The sequence below is a fragment of the Nelumbo nucifera genome, chromosome 1 (assembly GCF_055504915.1).
Source record: "Nelumbo nucifera cultivar China Antique chromosome 1, China Antique-T2T, whole genome shotgun sequence".
In the NCBI taxonomy this organism is placed as follows: Eukaryota; Viridiplantae; Streptophyta; class Magnoliopsida; order Proteales; family Nelumbonaceae; genus Nelumbo; species Nelumbo nucifera.
In genome coordinates, this window is record NC_142649.1 from 122910950 (window position 1) to 122930252 (window position 19303).

At 39.5% G+C, this 19303-nt stretch overlaps 1 protein-coding gene across 3 annotated transcripts in view; it reads left to right on the top strand.

Moving 5' to 3' along the window:
- The first annotated feature begins 3670 nt into the window (after window positions 1-3670).
- Window positions 3671-19303, top strand: part of LOC104590638 (Ubiquitin system component Cue protein) — a 39910-nt gene continuing 24277 nt past the window's right edge. The window contains exons 1-4 of one of the 3 annotated variants that reach the window (XM_088894131.1): window positions 3671-4245; window positions 6375-6534; window positions 6650-6711; window positions 7184-7278. In XM_088894131.1, coding sequence (XP_088750257.1) covers window positions 3822-4245; window positions 6375-6534; window positions 6650-6711; window positions 7184-7278 — 741 coding nt within the window. In that variant the 5' untranslated portion in view covers window positions 3671-3821. Of the gene's footprint in view, window positions 4246-6361; window positions 6535-6649; window positions 6712-7183; window positions 7279-19303 lie in introns of all 3 variants that reach the window. The other 2 variants (XM_088894130.1, XM_088894132.1) reach the window with 2 other exon arrangements.

Below are 19303 nucleotides of genomic sequence, written 5' to 3' on the forward strand. Positions count from 1 at the left end.
CATCTCCTGTACTTATAAGTAATTATTCACGGGAAATGTTCCCAATGCACGGTGGATGTACCTGTGAGGCGCCCATGTGTGAGGAGCAGATCCCATTCCATCAAATACAGCGATGTCAACAATTGGAGGTTGTAATTTTTTTTTGTGATCAATGTGGTGGTTCTTTGATGGACAGTGACAACCACTTCACATCTTCCCGGTGCACCTCATTCTCATAGCTCATGCTGGTGGCCACAGGACCTCCGTTGGATTCAGAAGAAGTAGAGGAAGAAAAAAACTTTTGACTGTGAGACCCCAATTTTCTACATGAAACCCTCTCAGGTAGGGGTGAGCACAATTCAGTTAAAACCGAAACACTAAACCGAAATTTCGGTTTCAGATGAATTGGTTCGGCTTATTTGGTTGTTCGGTTCGGTTTGGTTTTTTTATTCGGTTTTCGGTTTTGGTTACCATGTTTGCTAAATCAGTTAACCGAATTAGTTTTATAATTATATATTATTAATATTATAATTTATTATTTTATATTAATATTTAATAAATTAATAAATAATAAATATACATCAAACTTTGAATTCAAAGACCTGAGACGTATTTGGCTATATGCCAAATTTCCTTATTAAGCAATAACGTAAAAGACTCAAACTAAAACTCTAAAAGTTTCTAAACTAAAATCTAAATTTCTAAAATCTAAACATAAGTAGTAATTTCGTGTTAGTCACGAAAACAGTGGAAAAAAAAATAGGAAAGACTTCGACTCTTTGTCTTCTTCCTTCCACACTCTACGTCTTGACGTCCACAATCCACAGAGTTGGCTTCGGGCCTTCGGCAGTTCTGCACTTATAGAGTATAGAGACTCCAAAGTCCAGACTCCATAGCAGTTTAGCAGAGACCACACTACCACAGTCCACAGGCACAAACCAGATCGCCAGTTCAATTCTTCTTCACCGGCTCACCAGTGCCAAGTTACTCCGAAACCATCTTCTTCTTCTTCTTTTTCTTCTCCAAAAGTCCAAAGACCAGAGTCCCAGCCTCCCAGGCATTCAGGCAGTCTGTGTTGTGTTGACTCTGTCTAGTGTCTCTCATCTTTCTTGATTCTTGATTCTTGATTCTTCTTCTTCTTCTTCTTCTTCTTCTTCTTCTTCTTCTTCTTCTTCTTCTTCTTCTTCTTCTTCTTCTTCTTCTCTGTTTTTGATAGAACACAGAGTCACATACTGACTGAGAAGACCTAAAGACTTTTGCAAATTTCTTCAGTTTTTGCAATTTTCGATTTTAATCGAAAAAACCGAATTAACCAAAAAAAATTCAGTTCAATTTAACCTAAATTTGATTTCGGTTCGGTTGCCACTTTTCATAATTTGGTTTCTAAAAATTCGGTTTGGTTTTAAACCAAACAAACTACACCTACTCTCGGGTGCAGCCCTGAATTTTGCGCGGGATACTTACCTCCACCTGTCTCTCCATCCTACTGATATTCACTCTTGGTTCTTACTAGGCAAGGTCCGCCAAAAGGCTTCGTTCTAGCGGCCACCACATTCAAATTGACATCAACAATGGCAACTGCAGCAGCGGCCCTAGTCCTGCAACAACCCCAGATATCTGCACCTCCAACCAATTGCCAACGTCGGTTTCCAGTAATTCTCACGAGTGATTTGATTTCAGTTCATTTGGTGCTGGAAGTTGCAATGGTGGTGGTGATTAGTTGGAACGAGAAAAAACAAGGGAACCAATGGTGACAGAGAATGGAGATGGAGACGGAAAACAGAGATGGAGATGAAGTAGCGATTTGCTTCCTATTCCAAAAATTTTCATTAATTGGGTTTTATTTTGAAAATTTAAGGAATAGTAGAGGGCAAATTAGACATTTTGTTTTTTCGTTAGCACTTAACGCTGATGTCAATTGTCAGAAACAGTAAGGGTACTTTAAGATAGTATATAAATAGTAAGGGTAGAGTTTATCAATTATCTAAATAGTAAGGGTAGTTTAAGAAATTTATTCTAAAATTTGTCAAATGTCCATTTTAACCCCATATATGAGATTTTTTGTTTGTCTATGAATTCAATAAAAAATAATATTAAAAGTTATTATAATGATTAATAATTAATTAATAAAAGATAATAATTATTAATAAATAAATTGTGTTAATTAATAATTATATATAATAAATATTAATTATTAATTAATATAATAGTCAACAATTAATAACTGATTAAAATTTAATTTATAACTAATAATAATTAATTAAAAATTTAAAAAAATATGAATTAATATTTATTTTTAATTATTAATTGTAATAATTGTTATAAATTAATACTTAATTATAATTACTATAACAATAATAATATTTAATTTTTAATTAATAATTAATTTATTACTAATACTAATTATTATAATTACTAATTAATTATATTAATTCTTATAAATTAATAATTAATTGTAATTAATAATTTAGAATTAACAATGATAATTATTATTAATTAATTATTTATTTTTTATAATTCAATAAATAAAAAGTGTTATAATGATTAATAATTAATTAATATTTAATAATAAGGATTCTAATAATTAATAATTAATAATTAATTATCATAACTATTATTTAATAATTAATAATAATTATTAATTATTAAATAATACTAATTAATAGTTAATAATTATTAACAACTAATAATTAATAAATAATATTTAATTAAAACTTAAGTTATAAGTAATACTAATTATTATAGTAATTAATTAAAAAATATTAATTATTATTTAAAAATTAATAATTTATTGTTAATAAATAATAATACTAATTTTTATTATTTAATAATTAATAATAATTACTTTAATAAAAATGATTAATATCTAGTTTATTGTTTATACTAATTATCATAATAATTAGTTAAAAATCTGAATTAAATTTAATAATTAATTATTATTATTAATTAATTAATAATATTTAGTAAGTATTAATTATTTTTTAATAATAATAATAGTAATAAATGAATAGAGATTAATGATTAATTATTATAATAATAAGTATTAATTGATTATTTATGATTAATTAAATTATAATTATAATTATTATTACTATAATTAATAATTATTATTGTTGCATATGAGACCCTTGAGATATAGAGAGGGAGAATAGTTTTGGGTTTTAGGGATATCATTGAAAAACAAAAAAATATAAGATTCCACTTTAAAAGATAAGAAATAAGAGGAAAAACAATTATTTTTGTCTTAAAGTTGTAATATTCCTAAGGATAAGAATTAAGAGGAAACGAACAATCCCTTTAACTGAGTCCAGGTACCTACCAACAAAACACGTTCCAACCCCCTACCAACAAGATTTCATACCGCACATCTCATACATGACGGGTCCCATTTTTTGATGAGTCCTAATTCCCTTTATCTCTCCCATATTTGCATATTCACGTTTTTTATCGAGTTCAGATTTGCATCCAATGGAGCGCGCCCCACACGAATTCCATATCTAATCTCAACCGTGTATCGAGAACATCTCCCATCGACAAGTACGGGAGATGCTCCCATGCACGCTGAGATGTGAATGTGGGGCGCAAATCTGAACTCGTGTTTTTTCTTTGGTAGGCAGCGTAAACTCATACTACTGATTCATAGAATCATAGTTCATAGTTATACTAGGCACCGCTGACGGAGGAACATTGGAACAATAAGGAGAGGGAGGGACGAGAGAGAGGGAACTGGGGAAGGAAGGAGTGTGTTGTTTGTGCGGGCGCGCGTGTTTGGTTTACTGCATCACTTTGTCAGTGGGAGGAGAACTAAGCTCCTTGCTGCAAGTTCGGCTTTGAAAAGAAAAATGGCTACACGATCGACGCACAACAGACATGATGGAAACAAAGGTGCCATCAAAATTCAGAAGAGATTCGTCCCTAAAACTAATAATTCGACGAGAGAACCCGTCGCCAATTCTACTCTCTCAACTTCTCTGAGACGGTCTTCCCCGAGGAAATCAAATGATGCCGAGATTTCAATCGGTGGCGGTGGCAGCAACCCCAGTTCGACGGCTAGGGTTCGATTGGGAGAGAACGGTGACTGGGCTTCTAGCAGAGAACGTGGTGGTAATTTCGTAAATTACTTGCCCCAAGACGAGGCTGTCGCCGCCGGTCTCGGGGTCGAGGATGGTGGTTTGAATCCCGTCGAGTCTCAGCGAGTGGTCGACCTTCTCAACAGAGAATTATCTCGGTTGCTCAAGTTGAGCCCAAGAGATTTCTGGAAAGAAGGTTTTCTTTTATCCTTCTAGAAAAGTTTATCCTTATTAATCGTATGCTTAATTATTCAGCGAGTGATGCAATTCTGTGAAGTTCTGGTTTGTCTTCTTCTTTTTTCTTTTAAGTTTTAACTGTTTATTGCAATTGACTTGCTCTTTTATTATTAAAAGCTTAGTTTAATTGAGATATTCAAATTTTATATGGCTTATCTTCAACCTATCACATTTGGACTAATTGGTTCCAGGCTTTGGTTTCGTGGCAAGGAACTGATGTTGAATTTATTTGTAGATTCATCATGATTTTTGAGCAATTACTGCTTAAATGGTCTTGGTCGGTCTGGGCTGCTAATTTAAAGAGATAGCAATCAAATATTGGAATCTTGATCATCTGCACCCTGTTTAGAATCCCTCTCTTGGATAAATCTGTTTGGCAAGGTTTATTGTTCTGTCTAGGGGGCATTTACAAATGAGTTGAGAGTCATCATTACATGGTTGATATAGTGACTGGAAACTAGTGTGTGATGTTGTTGTGTTTGTGTTCATGTACATATCGTAGAAGAACAATGGTGTGTAATTCGTGGTAATTGGAAACATAGGAGTGTTAGGAATATTACATTTTTTTTTTGGAGGCGGGACTTAGAAATTTAGGCTGCGTTTAGAATCAGTGTAAAACGTCATTGGTGTAAAAGTATACCGATGACGTTTTACACTGAACCGAGAAAGTGACCGTTGCTTTTTGAAAAACGTGATGGGTGAAGAGTGTAAAGTCTTACATCAATAAAATCAATGTAGTATTTACATTGACAATCAATGTAAAAACTTTACATTTGATAGGTTTTACATCAATTGTCGACGTAAAACTCCACTCCATCCAAACGTATGCAACACTGAACCGGTGTGGAGTTTTATGTCGATCATGATTACACTCTCCTTCCAAACGGGGACAAAATTGAACTGGTGTAAAGTTTTACACCATTCTTGATTTACACCAATTCTAAATGCAGCCTTAAGGGTGATATGTGTTGTCTTTCAGGGATTTAGCTAGAACATCTCTTAATGTTTTCTACTGTTGTTGTGGAAACTCTTCAGCTTTTCATAAGTTGCATGTCTAGGCACAATTGTTTAGATTAAGTGTTAGATACATCCGATACCAGTACCAATGAAAGGAAACAACAATAAAAAAAAAGAAAAAGACAAAATGTTCTTGTCAATTCATCATTTAATTATCTATTTGTAAATGCCATCCGCGTATTTAACTATTTAATAAGGATGCAAAGTCTTCACTCTCCCCAAGGGAGAGAAGATCAAATGAGCAGAGCCAAAGGTGAAAAGGGAAAAGTCCAGGACTGGGCTCCACAAAGAAATAAGATACAATTGAAATCACCCTGAAATCTCTTCCCTTTTAACCAAAAAATTCCTCGAAATCGCTGCCTTCCTAGTCTTTAAGTCACCGTATTACCAAACTCCAGAAACCATCTAAAGTTTTGAATGAGATGATCAAGTTCCCTTGAATGTATGATGAAATCTTGAAGGCCACACAATCATGATTGACAAGTCTCCCTGTACAGTAAACAAATCAAACCTTATAGGCAATAAAAGCCTGCATCTCTGGAGTCTGGATCATAGCCAAAAGATGATATCTTTGTCACTGTTCTTGCAAATGCCATCAATGTTGGAAGAACCGGGTGACCAAGGCAAAGGGCATCGATGTTGAATTCATACCCTTCTCCCTTTGGGACCCTTCACTGCACAACCATCTGCCTGGGAATATAGGATTTCAACATGGTAACGTAGTTTTTATGATATAATTGACAAAAATGCCTTTGAAAGCTTTGAGAATTGAAACCCAATCAGTTACTCAATTGATAACCAAATTAATACATCCCAATGAGAATGTTTTTGTTGTTGAATGCTCTAGAATTCCCAGTGTAGTAGACTTATTGAGTTATTGCTTAATTCATTTTTCATTAGGATTTTATTTCTACTCTGTTCTTGGAAAGATGATAGGTTCCTTTGTTAAGGAATCCATATTGTTTTTTTTATTCTTTCTTTATATGCAAATAACACATTGTTGTTTACTGGCAAGCATATGTAATTATGTTGTGATATCTAACTATTTCTTGTTCTAGTTTTTCCCTTTAGTGGCCAGCAACACTTCTTTGCATCATTTTATGGATAGTTTTCTGCAATTCCGAAATAGATGGTACGACTTCCCTCATCATGGAGCCAAGGGAACAGTTGCAGGGGTCATTGTTGGAGAATTTGAGCTAAGTCGCCGTGTCTTCATGCTCTTTTATCGCATGTATGTCTTAGCTGTAACTTCATACTTCCTTTTTATGATCCTTTGCTGTATTTCTGGTTTGCTTATATTCACTATTCTAATGTTTGATTACATGGGAAAATTCCTTGTGTGGCAGATCTTCTAATAGGGACCCTGGTGCCCGGGCCAGTTATAGCCTCAGTGCAAAGGAGCATGGAGGTATAGTTTCCCTATCCAGTATCCACTACGATCTGTGCTTCTCTGGTCTTTTTGTTGGCATTAGAGTTACCTTGGTATGTTGCATGGATGCGAGGTGTTCAGGGTCCATAGTTGTTTGACTTGGCAATTGCCAGAAATCATGGCACAGGGACATGGTCATAGATAAAATATTAAAATACACTAGCAACTTGATGATCAAAGGAGGAAAAAAAAACATTAACAATTCAAATATATAAAGATGACATGTTACTTAAGAGTGTCAAGTGCGAACTTCTCTTTCTCATCACAACTTAATGCATGCCAAGTGTTGACATGCCTAGACCCATTCATTTAAATATGTATGTATTGGGGGCAGGGAGACTTGTGTGAATTTTATGCTGAAAAGTTTTAAGACGTGATTTGTTTTTTGTTTTTTTTTTCTATGCTGTGCCAAAATTTCAGATCTGCTATTGTTCATTTGTTTGGCATGTAGCCCTTTTGCAGGAAAAGAAGCTGCTCGACTTGCCAAAGTTGTTAGATATATGTGCTATATTTGGTCATGAAAATGAAGAGCTTACCAGGTTATTGGTGAGATTTTACATTCATATGGCTCATAGCTTCACATATTTTATTTTCTTTTAATGCACTTCTACTCGTGTATCTGATTCTGACCACATAAGTTCAGTTTTCTTGGTCTCTCTCTCTCTCTCTCTCTCTCTCCCTCTCCCCCCTCAAACTTTTAGCTATTTGAGTCCTTCTCTTTCTTTCTTTTCTTTTGTGTTTGTATGAGGGATATACACGAGTAGTTTCCTCTCGAGAAGACTTGGGAGGTTGGAGGTAGATCAATGAAGTCATGTGGGCTTATATGATATATTATTTGTACACTTATATGACTGTATCATTATGAAAGCAATATGTAGTGTTGGACATGGTACCTTAAATGGAAGCATAAACACATGTATAAGCATGCAGTATATCAACAAGAACACTAAAGATTTCTTTTGTGAAGAAAGTCACATTACAAAATGTTTGGACCCAATCCATACTGCAAAAAATATAATGCATTTGTCCTCATGCTGGAGTTTACTAGAAGGAAATGAAAGAAGAATATATACAATCCATGAAATGAAAGAAGAATATATGGTAGGCCTTACAGTATAAACTATATATTATCTGTCTCTATGAACGCGTTAAGATGCATAAATATTTGTCCAACCTTGTATCTGATATGTGCTGCAATGTATAATGCATTGCAGTAGCAAACATGTTGGTCATGCTTGAAATTCATGGGTAACTGTAAAACACAGCAAAGTTGAGGCATGCGATTTCTCCTCTGTGAGCATGTCTAATTCTTAGGTTTTATGAAGTCTAATGGTTAAAATGCTTATTATTTTTCTTAACTTAACACTGGTTTAATTAGGGTCAGTTCTACCATTCATTATTCATGCCATTTTTTTGCACTTATTCACTTGGCTCTGAATTTAAAGCGTATGAGGGGGGAAAATCTAATATGCCTCTTTTAGAAGATTTTGTTTGTCCTAGTAAAAGGTTCTGCACAGGGGTGCAATTTTTTTTGATGAATAATAATAAGTTTATTGATTCAGAAGCAACTTTAGAGTGAGTTCATACATCAACCCAACGAGAGGCACGAGCTGCAGCCCCTCCTTGAGTCTTACAAGTAAACTAGGAAAGAAAAACAATAATCACAACTGAGCCCAAAATAATTCTTCCCTATTTACCCCTTGCTTAGCTAACACATCTGGCAGAGTATTTGCTGATCTCCCCACCCACTGTACAGTGACCAACATATTCCTTGTCAACCAACTAAATTTCTTCATTTCATTCTTGTATTGCCACATAGCCTCTTCAGAATTTTTTAACCAACCCACCACCACTTTGGAATCCCCCTCGATTATTAGGTGTTGTTGAAAGAATGGTAGGATCCATCTAATGGACGCCATAAAGGTTGCGGAATGGGTGGGGCGAATTTCAAAAATTTCCTACCTTCTCCCAACTGGGAATCATATTCCCTGAATTTAGAATACAATATTCAAGGATCTACTTGAACCTTAATCAAACCAGATCTGTACCAAAAGATAAATGGGAGGATTATACCTGATCCGGAGAAGCAGTATCTCCCAAAGTTGGTGTTCACGCCCAAAGAATGCTCCAAGATCTGTCCCTGCTGAAGATGACACAGCTGTGGATGGAACAGAACCAGCAGGGTGCGTCCTACACACTGGATCCTTCACAAGAATCCCCTGGATGTACTAAACACTGAATTCTTTCAGTCTTTCTTGCAAGACTGATGTCAAGAACTGGTTTCTTGACTTTCTTTTCTGCAAAGATCAAATCTTGCAACAATGCAGATGGCGGCGGCAGGAGGAGATTTCCAGAAACGAAAAGGCTGAACTGTTTTCTTTTCTGGAGAGAATGAGATCTAATCTCAATTCGCAGGAACCTTTCTTGCTTACCAGAACCTCTTGGATCGAAATCTGATTTCCCTGTATTGGTTCATTCGAAAATCTCCTCTCTTTTCTTCTTGATTAAGAAATCTCCTAATTAGGAGTTATCCCAATCCAAATCAGTATTTGGATAGGGGATAATCTTAATCCCTTTCCCAGATAGAGTTAGCTTACTCCTGATCTTATCAGGAGGTTACCAGATTCAAATCTGATTTGAATTTGGTCTCTAAGAGTGGATAAGGCTAAGAGCCCAATCCTTTTTGCTAACTTCAATCTCAAATTCGCCCCATTGATGGGTGATCATATCAGCCCACTTCGAAATGGGCTTTTGGCCCATTAAGTATTCAGTGTTTAATTAGTTTCCAATCTGCTGCCCAGTTGGGCTTCTTTGTATGGCGTGGGACCCAAGCATTGATCTACACACCAGCCACATGGGTTCGGCCCAGCCTTTAATACAAGGCCCAGCCAAATTCACTGAAAATCTCAATGAACCCCTTGAGTCCATCGTATGAACCCTATGGGCCCAACACTTACATTAAGTGGTCCCTGGGCCAAGCCATCTTATAAAAACCCAGGGACTGTGGGCAGGTGCAAGATTAGCCCATCAGGTATTATTCTAAATGGTCTTACACTTAACCTCTCAGCCCTTAATGATCAAGCACTGCCCGACAAGAGAGGACCTCTCCCTCGGCTGCAAGGAACAGTGCCGCACTCTCCTCTCACATGGATCCCAGGAATTAAAACCATTTGCAAACATTTTGAAACCGTACATATATATGTAAATATATTAATTTTGCAAAAACAAAATTCCAACGATTGAAATCAACTGCCGGCAGTTTGGTTTCCATCAGAGAGAGTGCATTCCCGATCATTACCCTTTGTCCGACAAAGTGGCTGATTCTGTCACTATGACCACCCACTCAGATGAATTCTCAAACTGCCCCAACATACCCAGGTTTTGATCCCCACTAAGGATCTCACTGATTGGCATATCAAAGGCAGCCTGATCCAGCACCTAGTGAAGTGTCATAATCGAGTCTAGGGGTCAGGTGTAACTTTCCAGTTTTGCCCATCTATCTCTAAGGTCCAGGGCAAGACTGGAAATCTGGTCCGGTTCAAGGATTCAAGTAATCCCATGCTGTATGTGCCTCGGGTCTTACCCTGATGGCTGAGACAGGCCATCCCAACACTTGGTGGCACACCAGTATCAGCCTTGGCAGGATAAATCTCCCCAGACTTATCCAACGGCTGTGAACATTTAAAACTAACATGAGTCTCTACAAATGTCCAGTTTTAGGGTTTTACACAGAATTAAACCAAACAACATGAATCAAACATGCACTTTATTTATTTCCACTAAACAACAAAAGTACATTAAAATGATTGAAGCTAAGGGCATACAAAACTGTCTAACAGCTCCCACTTGCACTTAGGTCCAATCTGGTACAAGCCGGAGTCCCATACTTTCCACGTGTTTCTCAAACACCTTCTGTGTCAGTGGCTTAGTCAATGGGTCTGCCACATTATCCGCTGATGCTACCTTTTGAATTAGGACGTCCCCTCTACCAACGATCTCCCGCAGTACATGGTACTTCCTCTCGATGTGCTTTGACTTCGAGTGGGCCCGAGGCTCTTTAGCCTGGGCGATCGCTCCATTGTTGTCACACAACAACGGGATGGGTGATGTGCTGGACGGAATCGCTCCCAATTCGTGTATGAATTTCTTCATCCACACGGCTTCCTTGGCAGCTTCACTTGCGGCAATGTACTCGGCCTCGGTTGTGGAGTCTGCAGTGGACCCCTGTTTGCTGCTTTTCCAGCAAACAGCACACGATCCTATCGTGAAAACATACCCAGATGTAGACTTTCTATCATCTGGATCCGACTGGAAATCGGCATCGGTATACCCTAGAACTTGCAGTGAACTACCATCGAATACCAGACAAAACTCTTTCGTCCTTCGAAGGTATTTGAGTATGTTCTTCACAGCAGTCCAATGCTCCTGTCCTGGGTTTGCCTGGAATCTGCTTACCACACTCACCGCCTGAGCTATGTCCGGGCGAGTGCACAACATGGCATACATGATGCTCCCCACAGTTGAGGCATAGGGAACGTCTCTCATGCTCTCAATCTCCTCAGAAGTCTTGGGAGACATCTTCTTGGAGAGAGTGACTCCGTGCCTGAAAGGAACGTTTCCTTTCTTGGAGTTTTCCATGCTGTATCTTTTGACAATTTTGTCAATGTAAGCAGCCTGGGATAATCCAATTATCCGCTTCGATCTATCTCTATAGAGTCGAAGACCCAGTATGTATGAAGCTTCTCCAAGATCTTTCATGGAGAACTGCTGTGATAGCCATACCTTGACCGAAGTCAACATTCCTACATCATTCCCAATGAGTAGGATATCGTCCACATACAAGACTAAAAAGGTGATCTTATCCCCACTGGATTTCCTGTAAACACAGGGCTCATCCGGATTCTGCTCAAAGTCAAACGTTTTGACTGCAGAATCAAAACGGATGTTCCAACTCCTAGAAGCCTGCTTAAGTCCATATATGGATCTATTAAGTTTACATACCATGTGTTCCTGACCAGCAGCAATGAAGCCTTGCGGCTGCTGCATGTAGATATCTTCACTAAGATCTCCATTCAGGAACGCTGTTTTGACATCCATTTGCCAAATCTCGTAATCATGGTACGCTGCTACAGCTAGCAGGATCCTAATGGATTTAAGCATGGCCACCGGTGAAAAGGTTTCCTCATAGTCGATGCCTTCTTTCTGAGTATACCCTTTCGCCACCAAACGAGCTTTAAAGGTCTCAATTCTGCCATCGGGGCCCTTCTTCCTCTTGTAGATCCATTTGCAACCAATTGCTTTTACCTCGGAGGGCGGATCCACTAGAGTCCAGACTCCATTGGTCTCCATTGAGTCCATCTCGGCTCTCATGGCCTCCACCCACTTCTGGGAGTCTATGTCTAACATAGCTTCCGCGTAAGACACAGGATCCTCTTCACTAGTCAAGGCTTCCACCAGGTAACTATCCTGGTCATAACCATATCGGACTGGTGGTCTGGATACCCGGGTGGACCTTCTAGGTTGGTCATTACCTGGAACTTGTGGGTCATCTCCCACTGCTCCTGAGCTCTCCTCATCAAGAACTATTTCCTGACGATGGGTGTCCAGGATGTAATCGGATTCTAAGAATCGGGCGTTTCGACTGCAGAACACTTTCTGCTCACTTGGGTCATAGAATAGATAACCCACCGAATCCTTTGGGTAGCCTATAAACAGGCAACGGCTGGTTTTAGATTCCAACTTGTCCGCACTTGTTCTTTTAACGTGTGCAGGACAACCCCAAATCTCCAAGTGTCTCACACTTGGCTTCCTTCCGGTCCAAAGCTCATATGGAGTTTTCGGAACTGATTTGGTTGGAACCCTATTCAGCACGTAGATAGCAGTCTCTAATGCGTATCCCCAAAAGGATGTGGGTAATTCTGAGCGTACGAGAAGTGACCGGACCATGTCCAACAAGGTCCTATTTCTCCTCTCTGAAACACCGTTGAGTTGAGGTGTAGCAGGAGAAGCTAGTTGTGACACTATCCCATTGGCCTTTAAGTAGTCCCTGAATTCGTCAGAGAGATACTCGCCACCTCGATCTGATCGAAGGGCCTTAATTTCTCTCCCTAACTGTTTCTCGACTTCCTGTCTGAACTCTTTGAACTTTTCAAATGATTCAGACTTATGTCTCATTAGGTACACGTAACCATATCGTGAAAAATCATCTGTAAAGGTGATGAAGTACACGTGTTGATTCCGTGTCCTAACACTCAGGGGACCACATACATCAGTATGTATTAGGTCAAGTGTGCCTGCACATCTTTCAGGCTTACCGTCAAATGGCCGCTTAGTCATCTTACCTTGGAGGCAAGGTTCACAAGTGGGAAGATTTTCTACGGTTAGAAAATCCAAAGGACCATCCTTTACCAGTCTTGTGATTCGGTCGACACCGATGTGGCCAAGTCGGTAATGCCAGAGGCACGTGAGATTTACTGTATCACGAGTCCTTTTCTTGGGATTTTCGACCGACGTAGTTTCGGTTAAGTTAGTTTCCAAAGAAGGATGCAGAACATAGAGACCGTTCTCTAGCTCCCCGCATGCGATGAATTTATTATTCCGTTTAACAGTAATCATATTACTAAAGTAAACAGTATATCCATCAGCACACAATTTTGAAACAGAAATTAAATTCCTTCTCAAGTTCTGTACATAAAGACAATCTTTAAGTACAAGGACTCCTTCTTTAAAAACTAATTCTACGGTTCCTATTGCCGCAGCTGCAACACTTGCAGTTGTTCCCAAGAACAGTGTCACTTCACCTTCACTCAGCCTTCTGCTAACTTTGAACCCCTGCAGTGAGTTACACGCATGAGTTGAAGTCCCGGAGTCAACACACCAGGACACAGAAGCAACTAACATATTAGTTTCTATGACATAAGTTTCGATATTACCTTTCTTAGATTCCAGGTAGGTAGGACAGTTCCTCTTCCAGTGGCCGGTCTGCTTGCAGAAGTGACAGACATCAGATGCCTTGTTCTTCTTCTGCTTCTTGGGTTTGGTAGTCTTCTTCTGGGGCTTCTTTGCCTTTCTCTTTCTCTTGCCCGATTTGTTAGCTTCAGCAAGCATAACCACAGGCTCATCCTTCTTGAGTAAATCCTCGGCCCTCTGCAACATATTGCTGAGTTCCTGGACGCTGACATTCAGCTTATTCATATTGTAGTTCATAGTGAACGCATTGAAGGAAGAGGGCAAAGAATTTAGGATGGCATCCACTTGCGTGCCAAGATCTAGCCCGGATCCAAGAGCTTCAAGTTCGTTGATGTATCCCATCATCCGAAGACAATGGTCATGAACTTTCTGCCCTTTGGTCATCTGCGCGGTCATGAACAATTTCAGGACCTTCTGTCGAGTAGAACGGTTCTGCTCCTCATACATTGTCCTTAGACTGTCCAATATGTCCTTGGCAAGTTCGATCTGATCGAACTGCCTCTGTATTGAGTTGTCTAATGAGGCAATGACAAAGCAGCGGGCTAGGGAGTTCTTATCCTCCCAATCTTGGTAGTCCCTCCTACGGGCCTCAGAAGCCCTATCACCCGGACGTTCCGGGGCAGGATTTTTCACTACCTTGTCTAACTTTTCAGAAGTTAGGACCAGCATAAGATTTCTGTACCAGTCGGCATAGTTTGGGCCCTTAAGCTTGTTATCGTCTAGAAGCTTTGCAAATTGACCGTTTGCCATTTTCTGATAAAACAGCAAAATCATTAGTCCACAACCTTAGTTTGATTCATGTTTACTTACATAGATATGGCTTTTAATCTATGTTCCATTCCCATTTGTTCATCTCTGAGATTTCCCTCCTATCTTAGTGACGGAGACGACGAAATGTCTCTGGAAATGTGGGAAATCACATGGGGTGCGTGAAGCCAACTGTTTCAGCTGCATAACCCCACCACTTTTCTGTGACGGATCATATCCACTCATCAAATGAGTTTCCCTTTGGCCTCTGTCAGACAAGGTTCAGAGCCGTTTTCAGGTAAACCCTTCTGTCAGTGAGTGCACACCCATCATATTCAGGTTACGCCAAGGTACCGTGAGAGAGTTCCCATTTTCTGGTGAAGCCCCTCCCACATCGGTCTATGACGCCCCTATCATCTTATGAAACACTCTAACAGATCCAACAGCAAATGGATAGCCCAATTTTATGGTGCGTTTCCTCATTACTGATGGACCCATCATTGTGCTAATGACGGAAGGCCTTTAGAGAGTCCATCATATGGATCTCCCTATCACTTGCATTCATATTTGCTGGAGGGAACAAAATTACGGCCTAGTTCTAATTTAGGTCAAACCAAAGTGGCTCCCACTGACTTTCATAAAGTCAGATTTCTGGTGGGCCTTCATCGGCTAGGGGTTCCGTACGCATCCCTTTTCAGGGTTGTGGGGCCCACCAGGCAAAGAGGGGGGTCATCCAATGACCTTCAGGGACACCATGGCAATGATGTGCATTCAGCCATGGTGTGCGCAAGAGCCACTAACGAGTCATCACGGGCCAAGTACTTATGGCCCATGGTCGCAGCACATCAAACATCCAAACATCACATGTAAAGGAGGAATTGATCCAATCAATTAATTGCTGTAAAGCCCATTCAACGGCCCATTTAAAAACCAAGTCATTAACGATTAATGTCCACTAGGTGTATGGGCTGAATCGCAGATAGCAGTTCGGCCCATACAGCTTATCTCACAATAATGGGCTTTTGCAGTTTTAACCCTTTAAAACTGGGCTTTACAGGTGGGCCGAATTAATCCCTGTAATTGAACATCAGATTTGGAACAAAAGTGTGAGACAATTGGACTGAGAACAGCCCCTTTCGAAACCCAGATTTGGTCCAAACAGTTTTGGTCCAATCTAGTCCGAAATGGTCCAAAACTGATTTTCAATTCAAGAATTAATTATTGAATGATCTGAAATTAATAGTTTTGATTTCTAGCAAACACAAAACAATTATGGACTGTTCGCACCACCTGCAAAACAGAGGTTAATCACAAGGGTTGCAGTTTCATAAACTGCAAATCGCAGAAAACGATTTCTCCATCTGCAAATCTCCAGCGCCGCCATCTTCTTCCATCTTCTTTAATCAAGAAAAATAACAGAAATCCTATTTCTATTAATTACATTCTTGATCAAATCCTATACATTCAGTCTAAAAATAAAAAAAATTATTTACAGACCGAATTGAATGAAATAAATAAATAGAAAAGAAAAAGGGTGCGCAGACCATCTGCGCTAAAACTGCACTGCGATCTCCAGGTTTGAACAGTCCATTAAATCAAAATAAATAAAGAACAATTCCAAATAAATTTTGGATTTAATAGAAATTAATTTCAGATCAATCGCCCTTAACAAGAAACAGTTTCTTGAAAAAAAAAAAAAAAGAAAACAATCTGCGCAAATCTTGAAAGAACACCTTCTATCCATCTGCGCAGGGTCAGATCTGATTTTCTTTTGGTTCAAGATTCGAACCTGGCTCTGATACCACTGAAAGAATGGTAGGATCCATCTAATGGATGCCATAAAGGTTGCGGAATGGGTGGGGCGAATTTCAAAAATTTCCTACCTTCTCCCAACTGGGAATCATATTCCCTGAATTTAGAATACAATATTCAAGGATCTACTTGAACCTTAATCAAACCAGATCTGTACCAAAAGATAAATGGGAGGATTATACCTGATCCGGAGAAGCAGTATCTCCCAAAGTTGGTGTTCACGCCCAAAGAATGCTCCAAGATCTGTCCCTGCTGAAGATGACACAGCTGTGGATGGAACAGAACCAGCAGGGTGCGTCCTACACACTGGATCCTTCACAAGAATCCCCTGGATGTACTAAACACTGAATTCTTTCAGTCTTTCTTGCAAGACTGATGTCAAGAACTGGTTTCTTGACTTTCTTTTCTGCAAAGATCAAATCTTGCAACAATGCAGATGGCGGCGGCAGGAGGAGATTTCCAGAAACGAAAAGGCTGAACTGTTTTCTTTTCTGGAGAGAATGAGATCTAATCTTAATTCGCAGGAACCTTTCTTGCTTACCAGAACCTCTTGGATCGAAATCTGATTTCCCTGTATTGGTTCATTCGAAAATCTCCTCTCTTTTCTTCTTGATTAAGAAATCTCCTAATTAGGAGTTATCCCAATCCAAATCAGTATTTGGATAGGGGATAATCTTAATCCCTTTCCCAGATAGAGTTAGCTTACTCCTGATCTTATCAGGAGGTTACCAGATTCAAATCTGATTTGAATTTGGTCTCTAAGAGTGGATAAGGCTAAGAGCCCAATCCTTTTTGCTAACTTCAATCTCAAATTCGCCCCATTGATGGGTGATCATATCAGCCCACTTCGAAATGGGCTTTTGGCCCATTAAGTATTCAGTGTTTAATTAGTTTCCAATCTGCTGCCCAGTTGGGCTTCTTTGTATGGCGTGGGACCCAAGCATTGATCTACACACCAGCCACATGGGTTCGGCCCAGCCTTTAATACAAGGCCCAGCCAAATTCACTGAAAATCTCAATGAACCCCTTGAGTCCATCGTATGAACCCTATGGGCCCAACACTTACATTAAGTGGTCCCTGGGCCAAGCCATCTTATAAAAACCCAGGGACTGTGGGCAGGTGCAAGATTAGCCCATCAGGTATTATCCTAAATGGTCTTACACTTAACCTCTCAGCCCTTAATGATCAAGCACTGCCCGACAAGAGAGGACCTCTCCCTCGGCTGCAAGGAACAGTGCCGCACTCTCCTCTCACATGGATCCCGGGAATTAAAACCATTTGCAAACATTTTGAAACCGTACATATATATGTAAATATATTAATTTTGCAAAAACAAAATTCCAACGATTGAAATCAACTGCCGACAGTTTGGTTTCCATCCGAGAGAGTGCATTCCCGATCATTACCCTTTGTCCGACAAAGTGGCTGATTCTGTCACTATGACCACCCACTCAGATGAATTCTCAAACTGCCCCAACATACCCAGGTTTTGATCCCCACTAAGGATCTCACTGATTGGCATATCAAAGGCAGCCTGATCCAGCACCTAGTGAAGTGTCATAATCGAGTCTAGGGGTCAGGTGTAACTTTCCAGTTTTGCCCATCTATCTCTAAGGTCCAGGGCAAGACTGGAAATCTGGTCCGGTTCAAGGATTCAAGTAATCCCATGCTGTATGTGCCTCGGGTCTTACCCTGATGGCTGAGACAAGCCATCCCAACACTTGGTGGCACACCAGTATCAGCCTTGGCAGGATAAATCTCCCCAGACTTATCCAACGGCTGTGAACATTTAAAACTAACATGAGTCTCTACAAATGTCCAGTTTTAGGGTTTTACACAGAATTAAACCAAACAACATGAATCAAACATGCACTTTATTTATTTCCACTAAACAACAAAAGTACATTAAAATGATTGAAGCTAAGGGCATACAAAACTGTCTAACAGTTGTACCCCCAGCTGGTTTGCAAATTGCACCCCTTGTACAGCAGCTAAGAGTTCTGCCCTGATGGAGTTCCCAATTCCCAAGGGACCTGAATAGAGCAACAAAATCTCTCCCTTCTCATTTCTCAAAGCACCCCCCACTCCGGATAATCCTGGATTACCCATGCTGCTTCCATCAAAGTTCAACTTTATTGAGCCTTCGGGTGGAGGAGACCAGCTTGTAATTGATTTGTTCTTTAAAGATGAGCACCTTGCTACTGCTGACCAATTTCTCCAAAGGTCATTAAAGGAGAATTGATGGAAGATTTCCAAGGTCTTCAGCGAATGTATTGCCCTGTTTAACACACAGTCTTTCAATTCTTGGCTGTTCCTTTCCTTGTCTTGAAAAATTCTGAGATTCCTTTCTTCCCAAAGAGTCCAAGTCAAAGCGGCACGAGCACATCTCCACATAATTCTCCCTATTTTTGTAGGCCAATAAAAGGTAGAATGGTTGAAGAGCATGTGAACTTTTGCTGGTAGACTCCAACTACCCCCAAACAACGAAAGTAGCCAAGCCCAAAGGTCTGCAGAAAAGGGACAAGATACTAGTAGATGGTAACAATCCTCACCGTGAGCTCTATAGAGGATACACCAATTAGGAGAAATACAGAGAAAAGGTCTTCTCTTTTGTAGGTTGTCTAAAGTGTTTACTTTCCCATGGAATACTTCCCAACAAAAATCCATAATTTTTGGGGGGACTGGCCTGCACCAAATTTCTTTAGACGGAAAGGGTTGGTGAGAAGAAAGTTGAGAGATGGACTTGAAGAAAGAAGCACAAGAGAAGGTTCCAATGGGTCTAGGAATCCAAACTCTCTTATCTGGCTTGGAGGGATCCAAACAAACCTGATTAAGACAACCAAGCAAAATAGAAAGAGACTCAATTTCAGCATCCCTAAGTCCTCTACGAAACCCAAAATCCCAAGTAGAATCTAAGGGTGTTCCCAAAGGTGAAACAAATTTTGAGACCACCTCTTTTTTGTACAAAGAAATAGAAAAAAGCGAAGGGAACAAGTCCTTTAACGGTGAGTCTCCTACCCAAATATCCTCCCAAAAAAGAAC